General features: G+C 46.7%; 2 protein-coding genes across 2 annotated transcripts in view; both read left to right on the top strand.

The window, feature by feature from the left end:
* Positions 1-13,026, top strand: part of Mirr (iroquois-class homeodomain protein mirror) — a 29,105-nt gene extending 16,079 nt beyond the window's left edge. The window contains exons 3-5 of the mRNA XM_071782628.1: positions 722-834; positions 11,433-11,737; positions 11,956-13,026. Coding sequence (XP_071638729.1) covers positions 722-834; positions 11,433-11,737; positions 11,956-12,932 — 1,395 coding nt within the window. The 3' untranslated portion in view covers positions 12,933-13,026. The remainder of the gene's footprint in view (positions 1-721; positions 835-11,432; positions 11,738-11,955) is intronic.
* The window catches only part of LOC139815606 (uncharacterized), a 294,108-nt gene that overhangs the window by 104,818 nt on the left and 170,289 nt on the right, over positions 1-19,001 (top strand). The window lies entirely within an intron of this gene.

A 19,001-nucleotide genomic window follows, 5' to 3' on the forward strand; every position in this document is an offset into this window, starting at 1 on the left:
AATGGAGAGCCTTTTACGAGCCTATTATACCCGTTAGATAAAATACGGCAGAAATTTAATAGCGACCCCCTGTCGCATAAGCGAGGTCGTGGGTTAGAGAAGCAAACAAGAGAGCCACACACAGCGATCCTAATTATTATTATCAGCGCTTTACCAGCTATTCTTTTATCATCATTTGATGCATCGGAGATCGGGCCGAGCAGCGCGGTCGATACGGGCTAATTGCGACGTTCGTTCCTAAAAATGGATCTTTTTCGAGCAATTAACCGCATTCTGTGCGATTTCATTTAAAAACCGCGATAACGAGTGACCGGGTTCGGGCGAAAGCATACTTACATGCGCGCGTCAATAATCGGAATAAATTCGAGGCACGTGCAGATCCGTTTCTGCGATCGCGCACTGCCACTCGAGGCGACTTGTGAAAATTATCGGCGGAACCGTTAATGGCACATACGTATTAATACATGTATTAATAGCCTCGAGAAAACTGGACGGCATAAAACTGCTCATACTTTCTCGATATAAAGAAGTCTAGTATATTGCAAATCTCAATAATTGTTTTTATCAATGCCGTTAATTCGTCGATCACTGTCTTTTATCTCGTTCATTGTCGTTACTTTTTCTTTAATGTGTCGTAATAGTTGCGCATGCTAATAAATCACGCGTAATAATTACAGAAACGAAAATACTGAGATATTTATTTGTTCATACGCTGTTACAGGCCGCCGGTTTAGATCTCAAGGAAAATCTAGGCGCTGGAGCCGCAGCAGCGTGGCCTTATCCCTCGATGTATCACCCTTACGATGCTGCTTTTGCGAGTTATCCCTTCAACGGGTAAGTCTTGTAAATATTTTCCGAATTATTCATCGTAAGAATTACATGCGTCACGCGTTTAGCGTCGATATTTACTATGCATACAGATTCAAACACGAGCCAAAGCACCAGCCGTTTAATTAGATAAACTGTATTTCGATGCAAACAAGCCAAACGATTTCTTATTATTGTTTTTAACGGGAGTGTGTGTCGAAATTTTCGGCAATTGCCGAAAAATTGACCCCTTGACTTACAGATAGCGTCTACAGTATCAGAAAAGTCTGCTCGCATGAAGAACGAAAGCAATACGAGCGATATAAACGTCGCGCGCCACACTAACACTTTCATAGGAAGATAAAAGTTCTTCAAAAGATCCTCGCGAGTGATAGCAAATGCCACGTTATAATTTTATTTATCTTCTCGACGTTGAAACCTAACAGTAGACGTGATATAATTATTTTAATATCATCGAAATAATGTTATACAGAAGAAGCACTCCCGCTTTGTAGCAAGAGCATAGTGTTCTTTCACGAACCTACGAGACGCGGACGAATCTTAATTACTCCGTAATCTCCGCGACGCGCTACGTTATTTTCAACGTTGACGCGTTTTAATGCCTTTTCCGTCGCGAGAAAGAGAAAGAGAGAGAAATCAGGTTGTACGCTCTTTCTCCTTTCCACAGTCGATACGCTGGTGCACGGACGGAGATAAGACAGCGAGAGAAACACATAAACATTCTAATAAATTAGCGCTCAAGTGACCCGGGACTGTCGCCACGCCGCTTTTTTCTCGCACTCGGGATCGGTCGCGGCGTGTCGTGACGCGGTCGGCGAAAGGTCTCGTTTGATAAATTCAAGTCGGATCACCGGGCACCAGGACAATGAAGATTAAAATTCGGAGAGAGAGAGAGAGAGAGAGAGAGAGAGAGAGAGAGAGAGAGAGAGAGAGAGAGAGAGCATCCAGAGTAGCGCAAGGCAGAGCGACGTTTGCGAATGATTGACGCGAGGTCATCCGAAACATCGATAATTAACCCGTTTAGTCGCGTTTCCGGGATCTCGCTCGTTTACGAATGCCATGGATGATCGTGGCCGATTCGAGAAATTCCGACTGTCGTTAACGCCGCGCGTTTCATGCGCGATCGGAGAACTCTGGTACCGCGCATACACGATGATCGTATCTATGTAAATATGACTGATAACTATATGTAAATTACTGTTGGATATTAGCCGGTCCACGCTTGAAATACTCCTGAATATCACGGCTGGTTCATTTTCGATCATAGCGAATATAGGTCTCGATCGCTAATGAGATTTCATTTTTAAAAAGAGAACGTTTCAGTCGCATATGCAACATTTTGAAATTTTTTATTCCAAGCGTTGCGGCCGGAGCGTTTATCTCTCTCTCTATATATAATATCTAGCGGTGACGCACGTCAACAAATTTGATAAAGATTCAATTCCTAGTGCTCTTTTACGTCAATGCCATTGATCGAGGCGTTCGATACTCTACTCTGCTTCTCGGGAAAATAATATATATATATATATATATATATATATATATATATATATAAGCAGACGGTCACGTATTTTCACACGAAGGGACGGGCGGGAGAGACGCTCCTCTAAAGGCGAAGTAGCGAGCTTGGTTGACAACAGCGGTCGACGCGTGGAATCTATACTGCCGTGCATGACGCACTTCCGGCGACGGTCGCTTCGTATGCAAGGAAACGATCGGGTAATACAGCTTGCTTAGCATCCATTCGCTCTAGTCGTGGCCGGGCGACCGAGGTCCTTTGCGGGGACCCACCGCGCCGGATCCGCGGGCCCCGCGCCGCACCGGAACTACACGCGAGTTCTACGGACTGTCGACAGGCGACAAAGACGCGGCCAGTTACGAGGCAATCGTAGCTGCACCTGCGTCAGTCGGCTCGTGGATCAGCTCGCAGACACAGAATGACAATCGAGAGTCCCCCCTTTCAAAGTAATTTTTTTTATATCTATCTCTTATCGATCTTATCTCGTTCTCGGAAGAGACGTAAGGAGGATTGTCGAAGGAATAAACCGAGTCTTTTTTTTATTTCTTATGGAATTACGCTTATTTAGCTAATGCGCGTCTGCTCGGCGAGTTTTCGTGCGCGTCGGCGACACGCCCCGTTCTCGCGTTTCCTTCGCGTTTCGAGACGAACGGATTTGCACGACGAACATGAAAGCTTTCCTTGACTCGTATATAGAGCGAGTTACATTCAGTCCCCATATACGCGTGATATCTTTTAACACAATCGCGCCGTGTAGATGAATCTGAAAGAAATGCTTACGTTGATGTTTTAAGAAGTACTTAGTATGCGAGTTTTAAGGCGCTCGTTATTGACATATCTTATCGTTAAAAGAATGAAATGTCACTCGTATCCTTGTTCCTGCAGTAACCGGAAGCAAAAACTGAGAGTGAGTATTAAACTTTAAAGTTTAATACTTACTTTTATTTATTTATTATTTTTCTGTGTACGTTAACTTGTCCCACATAGTATACGTACAATTTTCTTGTATAGTTTCTCAGCACGCAACTTTCTCTTCATGTCTAACGCCGTGTCTAAAACGCAGGGAATTACTGTATCTCGCAATATAACTTGTTATTAAATAAAAAGCATATCTCTTATATATATATATATGTGTATATATATATATATATATATATATATATATATAGAATTAATTATTCTCTGCTACTATTATTCGAAACGAAACCCATCATAACGTTATTTTTATTGGCCACGTAATAGCTATATCATTAACTCACTTTTGTAATTAATTCCAACGCGAAGCGATTATTATTATCCTCGCGAGTGACGGGCAAAGTAGCATCGTGCGAAACGTGGCGGGGAATTTGGCGGTAACGCCCGGCCCGGAACTATCGCTTAAATCGGTACCGGGAGGTGCGAAGGATCTGGCGCATTATGCGCGAGCGTGCGCGACGACCACTTAACATGAGCATACAAAAAGCCAATAATGCAGCGTTGGCATGCACGGCCGCAAGGTCTCGGGATCGTGCGGGTTAACGGTCTCGTCTTTCCGGCGGATTGGCCCTGCTTCCGGAGACATATAGGGTAGACAATAAGAAAGCGACGAAGCAGGCCCCTCGATCGTACGGGCAGGCCCGCTTACGTCGTCTCGCGCGTTCTATGTTCGGCATATCGCCGAGAGCGATCGCCGATACGTAGTATTATTAAGCGTGTCCGTACAACGACACCGATGTGTCGGGCACGCGCTTCGAGTCCCGGACGAGTAGTATCTCGAGGCACGGCACGTGAATCCTAATGTACGTGCGAAGTCATAAGATATGAACGAGCATGATTATCGGTATGGAGAAAAGTAGACTCTTCGACGAACTATATTTGTTCGTATGTGAAATTGCGTACAACAATAAAAAGCAGCTTTCTATGTTTGCCTAAATTCATCAACGACAGAGTTGCCTAAGCGTAGAGATGAGATAAATTCGCGCTTCCATCTTCCTCCGATGATCTTAAAAGGAGAGTTAACGCGGTCGAAGGTTACTTTTCAATGTAAAGGCCAGTTTAACGTAATCATTTAGAAATTAGAGCCTCAACGGCAGCGTTCCTCGCTCGGTGCCGATAGGACTCGAAATATTTCGCAGCTAATGAGACGAGGCGGGGCTGGGCTATCCCGCACCCTTCGGTGCCCCGCCCGTGAGATACGTCTCGCGTGGATGATGTACGGCCGTTTAATGACCCGGTTTCAGTCCCGGGGGACGGTTTTTGCCTGGTCGGTAAGGGTTGAGGGGGACGTGCAGGGGGACGGAAAAGTCAGCGACACTCGTTTTTCGTTAGACGAAGGGGTCGCGGGGCCCGTGCGCGCGCGCGCGCAGCTTCGTTTCTTCGGCAACATGCGGATGACAGCGATTCGTCGAACCGCGTGACAGGCAGCCCGCGGAATGCACGCCGCTCTTTCCCCATTAGGCTTAATGGACGTAGATTAGTCCTGCCCCGGCTATGTATGCGCGTCAGGATTTAATGACTTGGCCGCACCCCTCTCTACCCCGATATCGCTGCCTTCTCTCGACGGTCGAACAGACGTTGCCGAGAAATAGTGTGTCGTTGCACTGATTGCAAGCGGATCGAAGGAAACCCCACGTTCTTGATTGAGCCATTACCAATTTTAGAAAAATGTGACAGATGACGTTCGATATGACTGGCGAGATCGCCAATAATACGGCGAAGCCGAGTGCCGTTTCGGTTATACGAAGTAAATAATTCATGAGAGTATATGTCTCGATTAAGAGGTACAAGAATATCAAGTGGGAAGACTCGTCGACGTGGTAAATCATAAGTTTGGAGTGCGCGATAAATTATTTCATCTTATATTTCATTCTGCGGAACGTTTTCTAAATTCACGGTCTGTCCAAGATAACAATCTTTCCTCTGCTCGATTTTATTTTACCAGAAGCACTTGTTAAACGGCGCGCTTCGTCAGGTCGACAATGTAGTAAACAGGAAAACGAATCCCCGGGAGTACGGGCTAATTAGTAATTACGCGATCGCCGATCCGTTACTCTCGGCCGCATATCTCTCTGCAAAGCGCAGGAAGTGAGCTTCCATAAATTTCGTAAATTCAACGATAACGGTCGAGCAGTGCGGAGCTATAATCCCGACTCGCGATAATTCAGCGTGACTTTAATCACGGACGACGGAGTTAAAGTGCATCCGCGGACGGATTTAAGCGATCGTGTGACAAAGTAGCACACCGTGTATCATTTTGTATAAACTCGGTGATATTCGTTGGGACAGCCGGAGTGTGAGTAAGACAAAAAGAGAGAAATTGAGAGAGACAGAGAGCAAGATTGTATAATCTCCGTACGTGGCGGGATGCATTGCAACACGTGTACACACACACGTCGACACGCGACCGGAGAGAGGGAGGGGGAGGGTGGGAGGGAGGGAGAGAGAGAGAGAGAGAGAGAGAGAGAGAGAGAGAGAGACAGAGAAACCTTTCGCCGCCGTTCTGGCGAGACGTACACACATATCCGGCGAAGTTTACGATCGATCTGTCACAGTGCGACCAACTGGTAATAAAGTTGGATGCGGAACAACCGACTGTCACACCGCGGTGACAAAACTTCCTCCTCCCGTGCGAGGCGAAGCGAAGCGAGGAGAGGCGAAGCGAGGCGTGGCGACGCGAGGACGCGCTTCTAAGCGCTTCTAAGAGCTTAACGTGACGACATCGGGTACCACACGAGACGCTCGTGTCGTGTAAATTGCGGGAGTGAATACCGTGGCCAATGTGCCGTCTCCACCCGCCGGCCGACTGTAACTTGACACTAATAATCGGCCGGCTCTCTCTTTCTCGTTCCGCGCGTCGTCGTTCCGTTCCTGCTTTCTCGCCGCGTGCTTTCGCATCTCGTATATCTCGTGGTCTCTCTAGTCAACGCAAATATTTATACGCTCCAAGTATCAAGAGCACGTTGCCGAGTCGTCAAATTAGAATTCCACTCCCGCGAACAGTTCGCGTTCGTTCTCATCCACGGAATCATGTAGTCTCTCCGTCTCTTTCGTTCCTACCTATGTGCAGCTGATTTTACGAGCATCCACCGAAACATATGTTGTTGGATCCGCGGAATCGCGCTCGAAACTTTTGACCGGTGCGATGAAATTCGTGTATATTAGTCTTCGCGACGATCGGCTGCATTTCGACGCAACTTAAATCGATCTAGCTAGGCCATGCTCGGTCTAATAAAATAAGTTATTGGATAATACGTGGATCATAAAAGCTTTTACAAAGAAAAACTTTTTACAAAAGTATTTCGCGTCTAAAAATGAGTATGATTTAAGTATGCAACTCGTTAATCACTATAAACCGACTCGGTTCGCAATTTTTTAAATAAATGGAATTCGAAGGGTTAATAATACAACATCTGCGATATAACGCCCGATTTTTTTCTCCGCGAGTAAACCTTTCAGTTCACTCTATTTTCAACCTGTCTCACGAGGACTGGCAAGGTCACCGCCATGGAAAGCGGGTGGATCAAAGGGGCCGCAAACCAGTCTAGCCGCGGACCCGTGGCTGATTAAACTCAAGCGCAACCACAAACGACAGGGACAGTGATGGTGCGCAGGCGAACGGACGGACGGGCGGGCGGGCGGGCTTTGGGACAAACTGGATGGAAAGATGCGCGCGAACGCACAACCCTCGTGCGTGTTTACAATCGTGCCGCGAAAAGATGGCGTCTACCACTGAAATGGCCGCAGTAACGCGCTGATAAAACATAAGGCATGACGACCGTATCTGAAAAGGAGCGTCGAGGGGGCGAGGAGGGCCCGGGAGAGAGAGGGAGTAGGACGGAGGACGAAGTTAGATATCATCCCTAGTTACGGCCGGTGACGAGGGGCGGAGTCATGCCAACCGCACACCTGCCCCGAGGTGAACTGCCCTTGGTCACCCCCGGGGCTTCCCCCCTTCCCATTTCCACCCTCTCCGGAGGCTACATCTTGATGGACGCGTTTACGCTAACCGGTCGACGGAAAAAGGGCGAAAGAAATGGCCGTTCGGCTGGCTTTTAATGGTCGACTCGATTCGCCGTCTTAAAAAAAACCCTAGGCTGGACCTTGCGGGACTCGAAGCTTCATTATGTGAGCGCGCGGAGAACCGGTTGTTATCTACGAGAAATATATTCACAATAGCGGTCCATCGCTCGGAGGATGTCAACCGCGAATCGCGATGCGCGGTCGTTCGGTTTGACGGATAAGTCGTCCGGAAAATATATCAGCCTTCGCGCCGTACATCGTCGTGGTATGCGAGATATGCAAATCGCGATTCTCCACAAATTTGTAGCCCAATCGAAAGCAATAGTGATGTTTCATACATCTGGGCACTGTCTGATCGGCGATAATCAATACGCGTGTTAATTCGAAACGAAGGTTATAATTATCTCGTAGAAGTCCATGCTGATGGAGTGTAACGCAGTGTAACGCAGTTTACGTCAATGGAAATGTGTTGTGCATATCAGCGATAATACTTTTACGACTTGCATTAATCAAAGTGCTTCACGGGATTAAATCAACACCTCGTATATACATTGGGTTAGCATGCTTGAAACGTTGTACAGTGGACGCTTAATGATAATATATACGCATCGTTACGCGTTTGTATTTAAATTTACTTTACATCTGCTCGATCAATACGCCCGTATTTCTTCAAACCGCTGGTTAACAGCGATTTTGTGGGACAACTCTTCCCATTTACGCACATATTAATAAGTATTGTTTCCGTTTGACATTTTTATTTCCCCTGCCTTTAAAAATTAATAGTACAAACGATATATTAAAACAATTAATTTTTTCAATTTGTTCTTTAATATCTATAGTTGGCACTTCCTGTATAAGGATATACGAGAAACTAAATTTTTATAGTCACAATGCTGAATCGGTGAAGAAAGTTACGTAACTTACATCGGGAATGCCTTCGGGATGCGGCTCGAAAAGAAATCGGAAGTGACATTGTCGGAAAGTATTTCTCCCAGTAAAGATTTGCTTTCGAAATGTAACGGGAGCATATAGATTTTCTGAAACGCGGCGAAAGTTTGTGTCCAGGATAGAACGGGTACCTTTTATGAGGATAAGAAATGCTAAATTTTTTATAAGTCACATTGTAATGAATTTTTCGCGAAGCAGCGAACGGTATTACAAGATGAAAATGGCGTAGGAGGATAGAACACGAGGCGCGGCCCGATTAGCAATCACCATGGAAACAAGCACTTGATGCGATCAGTTGTGGAGAGCGCGAGAGGAGAGGAGGATGCGCGCGATGCCGCGCGCATACGTATGCGTATCTATCAACGCACACCTACGTGCATTTGCATATATATTTATATAACTCTGGCAAACGTACAGTGCTCCTCTTTATTCTATCGGTCCTCCGCATATATGTATACAATATATATACACACACCCGTATAGCTGTCGTATATTTAAAGCGGTTGACGATGGCGATAGCGATGGTTGGTGGCGATGATGATACCGGAGGTAGCGGCTATACGGGAGATAGATTGGGAGAATCACTCGGGACGAGGAGGGGTCGGGAAGGGGGCGGGAGGGTAGGAGAAAGAGTAACGGGGAGTGAAACCGTTGGTGCTGCAAGCCAAGAAAAGAGACGGGAAACAGGCTCGGTACTCGGTACGCGGATGGAGGAAACAGAGAGATAGAGACGGAGCGGAGGAGTGGCAAGGGAGGCGAAATCGGGAGAAAGCAGCGGCACCAGCAGTTGCCGCTCTCGGGGCGGCTGGCTGTTATCATGAGAAACAAGCTTCCACTCTGATTTTTTAATCCGATCCGCGCCCCCTGCCACCGGCTGAATTTTAAAATAACTGCAGAACGCCATTTGCTCCTCGCAAACAGACCGGGGTTAAGCCATCCCCCCGCCGTCACTGCCGCCCCCGGCTGCCGCCGCCGCCGCCGCCGCCGTCCTGCCACCTCCTCTTGGTACTCTTGGCTCTTTTCTGTCTTCCTCGCACTTTTCCTGCCCCCGTTTTATCGATGTCGGTCCATCTTGCGCGTCCTCTGCCTCCCTTCGTCTCCATTCTCCCGGCGAGCGGAGGCAGGACGCCACGTCTCCGACTCTCCGCGTCTGCGACCTGGCGTCGAGCGGATAGGACGAGGAATACACAGCGAAAGGATAGGATAGGTCGAAAGACGAGAAGACAGAGAGATGTATATCAAGGCGTGCGCGGGCGTATACGCGCGCGCGCGCGCGCGTGGCATTAAAGCGCCTGATGCCAAATTGAAATGTTTAGCGCTTCGTTTCAGCTGTTTCAAATCCCGCATGCGGGGCGCCCCGGAATCGGAGCGAGACAAATAGAAGCGGGAAAAGTGCGATGGGTAGATAGCGGTGGAAGGGTGAAGGGAGATAGGGAGATGGCGAACGAGGACGGAGGGTGACAACGAAGATAGAGAAGCGAGAAATGCCGTGTGTAGGCCTGCCTCCGGGAGAAGGGTAGATAAGTGACAGTTTTATTAATTTCCCATCTCCCGCCGCCACTTCCACGCTCACCATCTCTATAGCTAACCTACCCAACGCCACGCAACACCAGGGACGTCAGTCGCGCGTCCATACACGCCTTCCCACCCTCGTGTCCCCGTCGTCAGATACGTCTCGGAGTGTGCGGAGGCGAAAATAAAGCTCAATAATGGCGACGCGCCGTGACGGGGCCACCGCCGGAGTCCAGAAGGTGGCGGAGGTACCGGTTGGGGATTTGAATCAACGATATCTCATCGTTCAGAGATATTTTTATGAGGGAGGTTTTTCACACCCAGAATTTCGTATAAACTCTCGTTTGCTTCGCAACTGTTTGTGCGCTGAAAACATTTCAGACGTAAGATCAATTAACACGTAGTTTTATATTGAAACTTTTTTTTATGTATTATAATTCTCAATGAAACCAATGAAACCATGTCAGATCATTCATATTTGCGACAGAATTCAGTAACGGCTGCAATCATTAATGACGAATACGATTAAGAAAATCGTTTCCGATTAGATCGGCGATTTCATATAAATCTCTCGAGACATCCGAAGCTTTGGATCGCGACATCTCGGCCAGATCTTACACGCGAAGAAAAAAAAACTGCGAAAGGAAACGAGAGACGAATAGAAAAGAAATAAAATAAAATTTCACGAGAAGCAGAGACAGAAAGAGACAGAGGGAATGGAAAGAAAAAAGCGGAGAGAAAGTATCCCGTGAGTCCTGGCCGGTCGCCTTGGTGGTGGAAAATTTAATTTCGATCCCGTCGATTCAGCAGTTATACCGAAGTTTAATCTTTGATAAGGGTTAGTCTTTTAGTAATGGGATCCCAAAGGGTCGGTCGCTTCGGTCCGCCAGAGTGGAAGGCAAGAAGGAGGTTGTGCTTGCTCTCCTCTTCTCTCCCTCCTCCCACCCTCCCTTCGCTCCTCTGCTCTCTTTCCTCTGGCCAGGATGGGAGGAAAGAGCTTAAACCGTTAGATAGAGATCTGCTCTCGGGATGAAAGTAGTATACCTACCTCTACCCAGTACCCGCTTATATCGCTCTTCAAACCGAGCAGGACTCGGACTTTTATACCGACGTTGGGGAAGGCATAACGAGCCCCGCGATGGGATAAGTTTGTCGACGCGAGCTCTTCCGCGGAGGATCTGCTTAGTCCTCCCCCTTTCCCCCTTGGCGCTGGCATTTATTTTCGCTCACTCGCGTATAAAATATCGTGTATGCGTCTATCCAGGTCACGTGTCTCCCTCGAACGAAAACGCGTCCGCGTAGAACTTAATCCTCGACTGGTCTGGCGAGGTCCAGGGATCGTTTCGAACCCTACTAGACCAGTTACGGGATAATAAACGCGTGACTTAACTCGCAAGTCCTGCATCTGCGTTCCGGTCGGGAGACGCAAGTTGTTATTGAGAATATAAACACACAGCAATGATCTTTCTATACACTCGCCATTGAATTATTTGCTTTTGTTAGTCCGCATTTTTTTGCATATATTGCCTACGAAAATATTTTCTACAGGATACGAGAGAATAATTCAACGATTATCGTATGTGGGGACTACTTTGCATATAATTTTTTTCACTTTAATTTGTTCTAGTTATGGCATGGATCTAAATGGCGCGAGGCGAAAAAATGCGACACGGGAAACAACGAGCACGCTGAAAGCGTGGTTAAACGAGCACAAGAAGAATCCGTATCCCACGAAAGGCGAAAAGATCATGCTGGCTATTATTACCAAGATGACACTGACGCAAGTGTCGACGTGGTTCGCAAACGCGCGGAGGCGTTTAAAAAAAGAAAATAAAATGACGTGGGAGCCAAGAAACCGTGTCGAAGACGAAGATAACAATAACGAGGACGACGATAGCGGGAGGAAGAGCGTCGACGAGAAAGATCGGCTAGGTGAGTGTCTTGTCCTCTATATTTCTTAGTTTTAATCATATTACTTATTAATCATCGATGTTATCAACCATGTCGACCAATAATATGATTACCGTACTCCTGGAGATTCTTCTGTTTAAATTGTTAAATAAATTCGAAGCTTTTTAAGAAATTAAAAATTCAAACCGGAGCCAACATTGTTCCGAATTACGACGCTCGACTTTTTCTTCTTGGTTCAGATTCGAAAGACTCAGGTACAGGTTCCAGCGAGGACGGGGAACGACCGGCGCACCGTTTGGACCTACTGCACGGTGGCAGTGGCGGATCGGCGGGCGTTCAAGGTAGGACCGAGAGCGAGTGGAGCGAGTCGCGAGCGGACAGTGGCCCGGACAGTCCGGAATGCCTGTACGATCAGAGGGAGCCGAGGCATCCGCTGCAGCTGCAGCATCCGGCGTATCTCACCCCGAATCACGGCCGGTTGTTGCGTCATCCCTCGCCGGAGAGCACATCGCCGGGTAGCCAGCACCATCATCTGCCGCCGAGCACCAGCGCGCCGTCCACAGTCAGCGCGGTGACGACGAAGCCGCGGATCTGGTCGCTGGCGGATATGGCGAGCAAGGACGGCGATCAGCAAAGTACGAATCCAGCCACGATGACGGCCCTCACGTCACCTTACAGCGGAACGGGCGGAGGCGGAGGTGGCATTGGCGGTGGCGGTGGTGGTGGAGGAGGTGGAGGTGGCGGCACCACAGGGGGCAAGCTCGTGAGCCCTTTGGCCAGTCGACTGCCGCCTCATCATCCTCTCCATCCGATACATCCGGGCACGCAGTTCGTAAGACCGCATCCGGACTTCTACAGGAACCTGTACGGCGCGTCCCATCTCGGCTCCGGTGACATATCCCTGCTTGAGACGTACTCGAGGACTCTGGGTGGACTAGGCGGCGTGATACCGCCATCCACGGCCCCGAGCATACTTACGTCTTCGTCCTCATCGATCTCCGCCGCCGGTACCGTGAAACCTTTCTCGATCAACGGCGGTAGCGGCGCGGCTGGCGGCACCACCGCCGGCTCGACCGTTTTACTGACCACCGCGTCCTCCGGTCTGTCGCCGTCGTCGTCGTCGACGGCGTCGTCGGGCGGGTCCGATCATTCGCCCCATCCGGCGAGCGCCGGCCTACCCGCGACTCAGGAACTCAAATCTCCTGGACGGGTGTGACTCGACGTAGCGACCGATCGCTAAAGAGACGTTATTTATCGCGGGCGCGCGCTGTGTATCGGCGGGCGTTTTGTGTGGTGTGGCTGACAATAATCAGAGACTACAACCTTGTAATTAGTGTACAGTAAAACGGGAGATGATGAGATATACTGCCCCCCAACCCGCTCCTCGTTCCTAGTCTTTTCGTTTTTTTTTCTTTTTCAATGTCATCGTCGATGTTCCTTTTATCTCTCGTTGCCTACCCCCTCCCTCTCCGACTTTTCATCCAAGTTTATTTTCCGTAAACGCAATTACTCTCGATAAAAAAAAGGGAAAACTTGTTAGTACCGACTACCTATAGTGGCTCTATCGCGGTATAACCGTACAACAACTAGCGCGTCAAGAACAGTACTATTACACTCGACAGTACTATTACACACATATAAATATTATAAATATCTAAAGATATACAATAATATAATTAATATTATTTATGCGTTTGTAAATAGTAGAAGAAAGGCCCAGTAGAGAAATCCGGCCAGTGTATGTATTGTATGTAGAGTAGACACTATATTACTAGCCTACCTGAGATCATAATTCATATTAATGACGATTATTATTATTATGATTATTATGATTATTATTATGATTGTTATTGCAATGTTTATAATATTATCGATTCACGTCGACTCGGTCGAGCATGACGAGGTATGGGTCGTTAGTCGCGGCGACAGATTGCGAGGGATCGCCGGAGTGTATAGACATAAGAGATTCTTGGAGGTCAGTCCTTGGTTCCTCTTCTTGTAAGTATCTTCTCTCTTATTTATTTTGCTAAAAATTATTGGCTTGTGATAATTTTTCGCAAGAACGCGGATAAAGGCTGCCGAATCGCGAATCGATTGTGTGACTTTCCGTCGACTCGCGCAATTATAATGACGTCGCTCGCAATCTGCTTGCGAACACAACTCCGTCGCGTCCCGTCGTCGTTGCGTAGAAAAGGAACGTTCTAAGTTACACGAAGGTGAAGCCACGGGCACCACAACGGCTGTCAACATATCATGTCATGTCGAGAGTGAACGATCGCCATCACCTTTTAGTCATTCGTGTCCAAAATTTCACGCGAACTCGCCGATGTCACACTGACATGTGACGTCAACGCGCAGACTGTGTCCTTTCGCAATAAACGAATCATTACGGAAAACAAACGAGTTTCTCATTTCTGACCTATAACTCTCTTCGCCAATTATACTGCCAAATATTTATATGTGCATACTAAGTGTTTATTATTCCTTCTTTATGTAAGTCTCTAAAAAAATGTATCTTATATTTAAAATTAATTTTTTTCATGTGAAAAGTTATCGTTGTTTTTTTTTTTCGATTATACTGCCAGTTCGGAGATATTCCGTATATGTATCGAACTTATCGAACGACTTGATAATCGAATACAATTCAGTATTCTTGGGCATACGCCGCTTTTCCGAGTCGGGTAACATGTTGATTATTATGCCATTCGAGTCGAGGGCCTAATCGTGCATCGTGTGTAATTCAGCAGAGACAATACATACACGAGGAGGCTTCTAGTCGACTGTAGGGGACTATCCTTTCAGAACGGTGAATGAATATGAAACGTTCTCATTCTCGGAACCGGGACGGCCGGGATGTACTTATAAAAATGCAAAGCGACCGACTTCTGGGTGGTTGCTGGACAAGCCTGGTTATTAGTAAACATTTAAATCGACAATTCCTATAGCTATGCGGACAGCGGGGAACATCGCTTTCGTCCCGTTTCTACCTTCCTCCTCTTCTTCTCCACCTTTCTCTGGCGCTCCGCTTCCCTCTCGTTCTTTCCACGGGAGTTAGAGGAGAGAAGGACGACGGGGACTACCGCGTTCGCGGGTTTGCGGTAGAAGAAACAAGAAATCAACTCACGGGACCACCCGCTACGACCTGGGGTGCACCAAGCCGTAGATCCGAAGGAGGTCCACGCCGTCTTCATGAATCAACTCGTTTCTGAATCGGCATAAACCTTCAAAGAGTCGCGGAGCGCTCCCCCCGTCCGCCAGATTCAGAGTTATGTGAGTATCGGTGTCCTTTCGTGCCTTCGTATTCTCTCGATTTCAGCCGGTGGTCCGTAATACGAGCGCGCGGTGTCCTCGAAAGTGCATTGAAGATTGGAAGTGAAGAAAAATTGTTACAAATGATGGAAATGCACGACAAGATGTCGGGAGAATATTCGATATTAAATTACGATAAATAAATTAGTTCTGTAATTCTTCGACTTGATACGATTTTGCAAGAAATAATAAATCAATAAAATTCTAAAAATAAGTACAATTTCTAGGATTAACAGATGAGGCCATATGAATCACTTGCATTAGCTAATTATTCCGATAACGAAAACGTTTTACGTTTTAGAATCGGCAAGCTCTGTCGTGGCGCGTCGTGAATGCCCTAAATGGCGCTTAAATCGCGCGATAAACCCGTTTTATGTTACTATAAAGATATCGATGGGCAAAAATGTCGATGCGTGAGAGGTGAAGGTAACATTATATAGGTAGCTAGTACCCGTCGCAGATAAACCGAGCCGTTATTACTGAGTACAACGGGTCCAATTCTAAGATCATCATGCTGTTAAGGAAGACAAGGCTATCTGCCGTCTGGATGATGTATCTTATAATGGCAAACGAACGATAATCGGCTACTTTATTCCACAAATGCATACGGATGTTATATGGTCACTTTTAGTGTTATAGCGTTTCCACAGTGCAATAACGACGAATTGACGACCTTTTTCATCCATTCGTCCGTTCTCCCCTTAGCAGTAACGCGAGTGCCTTCAACGCCCAAGAAGCACTGGGATGATATCGCTCATCATACGTGGGCTATGACGTACTGCAATTGCTAGATTTTATTCCGATATTTTATCAATCTCCGCGAAAATTTATCGTTACTGTAAAAGTAACCGAAGAAGGTAATGGGCGAGAGGGACGTTTCAATTTTCACGCGGTTGTATATACCTGTAAATAAAAAAGTAGCTCGCAATCGCGGTATAAATAAACAGTTATACGCCTTAATCATGGCACGGGTAATTCGCAATCTATCCGCGTTCTTTCGGGCACCGCTTTCCCATTTGCCATTCGCGCGTGTAATTTCGCGAACGAAGCTTTATGGCACTTACAACTTTTCGCGCGTGTAGCTTCACCGTTGCGCCGTCACGGTTAATAAAAATTAACAGTAGTTTGCCGTGTATACAGCCGGGATATATACTTAGGTCGCGCGATTTTGCGTCTCCGGGAATCGTCGTTATATATACGACGACAATTTCCGGTTGCAACGCGAATTCTCGCGAAGGACGCGGTAAATCTCGCCACTGCACTAACCCTTCTTTTTCACAACAGGACTTTTCACGCATGCATTTTATTTGGAAAAAAAAAAGAAATATAAATGGATGTAAGTGCCTGCCGCGATTACTCGGACGTTTCGCGAGGGCTTCCAAGAGGGGGCAGACGATAAACTCAACTAAACTGCGTTCTGCAGCGATGGTTTATTGGCTTTTATCGAGTTTTAAGCAGCGAATTCCTTTATGAAAACGCCATTAATTTTACGATGCGGGCATATTTAGCCCACGGCTTCTCATAAAATCATACTTAGGTCGCGATAAAGTTAAAACATTAGGGGAAGGGGGTGGGCTCTGCTAGAGCAAAGTTGGCATCGTAAAAATGCGATAGACGGAAAAGATCAAGTAGTTACGTTATGTTTTATATAATTATATAACATTATTATGACGTAATGTAAATTATTTTTAATAAATGTAATTATGATGAAATATTTTCAGATAAGAGAGAGAAAGTATAAATATATATAATAAAATATGAATTCTTACGATCTACGAGTATGTATATTAACTTAAATTGTTCTGTTGCAATTTTCACTTATAGCCTCTCATGAAAAAAAACAAGATATTTAAAAAGATAGTTAAGTTTTTAAATAAATAGATGTTAATTAGTCACAAAAATCTCAATAATTAAATGCGAGAGATAACACAGGTAACACACATAAATATTCAATTAGTTATTCATTATCTATTTCAAAATAACTAGTTCTTTATCGAAATTTCAAGTTTCATATCTTAATTTCACTATATAGTATATTGTATATAATATATTCGTGCTACACGCAATCGCAATATCATTATATAAATTTATTTCGTTAATGAAATCTTTTTAATGATCACCGTATATGCGAATAATTCGTAAATAAAATTTTATCTGCTGCGAAATAATATTCTCCGCGGAGACACAATCTTTTTACATCGAATAATATGGTAATAAATAAAGAGGGCTGCATTTAACTAGACAATCTGTAAAACAGATACGTGACACACGTTCTTTTTCTGGCGCACCGCCACGCAAGTGCGTCCCGCGTTGTCGAAAGGTAGCGCGTATCAGTGTAGGTGGTGAATAATGAATGGCAACGTCGAGACAACTTGCTGGACCAGCGTCGACGACGTGGATCAGGTCGGCGGTGTATATACGACCGGGGTTAGGAGGCGCAGTTACAGCACGAGTTCCGGGTGAAACGACATGAAAAATTAACGGGTCCGCGTTTTGACATTGCGTCAAACTTTCGTTGTACAGCGTGATAGATTGTTCTACGGATGGTAGATTATTCCGTACGGCCGCCTGCAGCAAGAGAAGAAGAGAGAAAAAGCGAGAGAGAGAGAAAGCGAACTTGGAGCTCGGCGGGCGAAAGATGGTTTTGGATTTCTCGGCTAACGACCGGCGGACAAATTCGAATTTTACGAGGGACACCTCACGGCCGTATTGTCAGCTGCCCGTTGAGCTTCAGCGAACGAATCGTGGGCCAGGCCGCCGCTGGACAAGTATTTTTCGTGAGATTTATCACTGTGCCAGAGGAATATATAAAAGTGATCTCGATCAACAGCCTAGAATTGAAATACACGACGATATTTCATCTTTTAGTACCTGCGCCTTTACAAATATACATGCGGTATATTTGATGATCATAATAATAGTAATCTAATATTCCCACTAGCTGAACGTTAACGCGCATTTAAGCCTCTCGAAATTCTGTGTTTTCAATAAGGACATAATTAGGTAACCCAAATGCGTATGCTATGATCAGGTCGGACCGGTGAGCAATCTTCGTGGAAGCGCCAAGTTTTTCTATCGAGGGAAAAAGAAATACACTGTAAATGTTTCTCGCAAGAAGGCGGGCTATAATTTGCCGCCTGCGGTAGAATCCTCCGCAGTTCGTAATCCTTTTCCACTTTAACGCGTATCCGGGCGCGCGACGCATCGCGCAACTGTGTTGCAATGCGGTGCCAACGAGGACAGAGGGAACAGAGAGACGGCACGTGGACGGCCGCGCATCGCGATATTTCATTCGGCGTACGATCCCGCGAATTCGCGTTCTCAAAGACTTCAAAGGGGCCTCTGCAAGTTACCGGATGTCCGGCTGCTTGCGACACCGTGCCCGCTTTGTGCACCGGCCCACCGGGAAGAGAAGAGGAGGAGGAGAAAGGGATTACAGACGCTGGAGGAACGATGAGAGAATCGAAGAGAGAAGAGGAGAGAGGACAGAGGCGAGAGATAGAAACGAGAGAGAGAGAGAGAAGGAGCGTTCAGCGCTCAGCGTGGTACTCGAATTCGTCCGTGGCTTGTCGGCTGGCAAGTACGACGTAAGTCACCTACTAAACTAGCGGCTAAGTAAAGGGGGAGGTGCATAATTCACCGCTGGTTAATTGGCGAGCGTTTTCACGCCAGCCGCCGGTCTGTCAAAGCAGCTACAGTCTACGAGGCGCGGCGAGACGACGAGTGTACCATCGTGGAAGACCGAGGAGGAGTGACGACGACATGCTGCTTTTCTCTCGAGAACGAAAGAAATGGAGAAAAGGCGAGGAGAAGGACGGAACGCGTATCATCACCAACACCATTGAGAACGCGTGCTGCGAAATCCTCGGTTCTCTTTTCTTCTCCCTTCCTCTCTTGCGTCAGTCGCCCCTGCTTATAAATACTGCATCTCTCGTAAAGAAAGAAAAGAACGAATCGGAGGACGGTAGAAGAGAAA

Source organism: Temnothorax longispinosus, chromosome 7 (genome assembly GCF_030848805.1).
Source record: "Temnothorax longispinosus isolate EJ_2023e chromosome 7, Tlon_JGU_v1, whole genome shotgun sequence".
Lineage (NCBI taxonomy): Eukaryota > Metazoa > Arthropoda > Insecta > Hymenoptera > Formicidae > Temnothorax > Temnothorax longispinosus.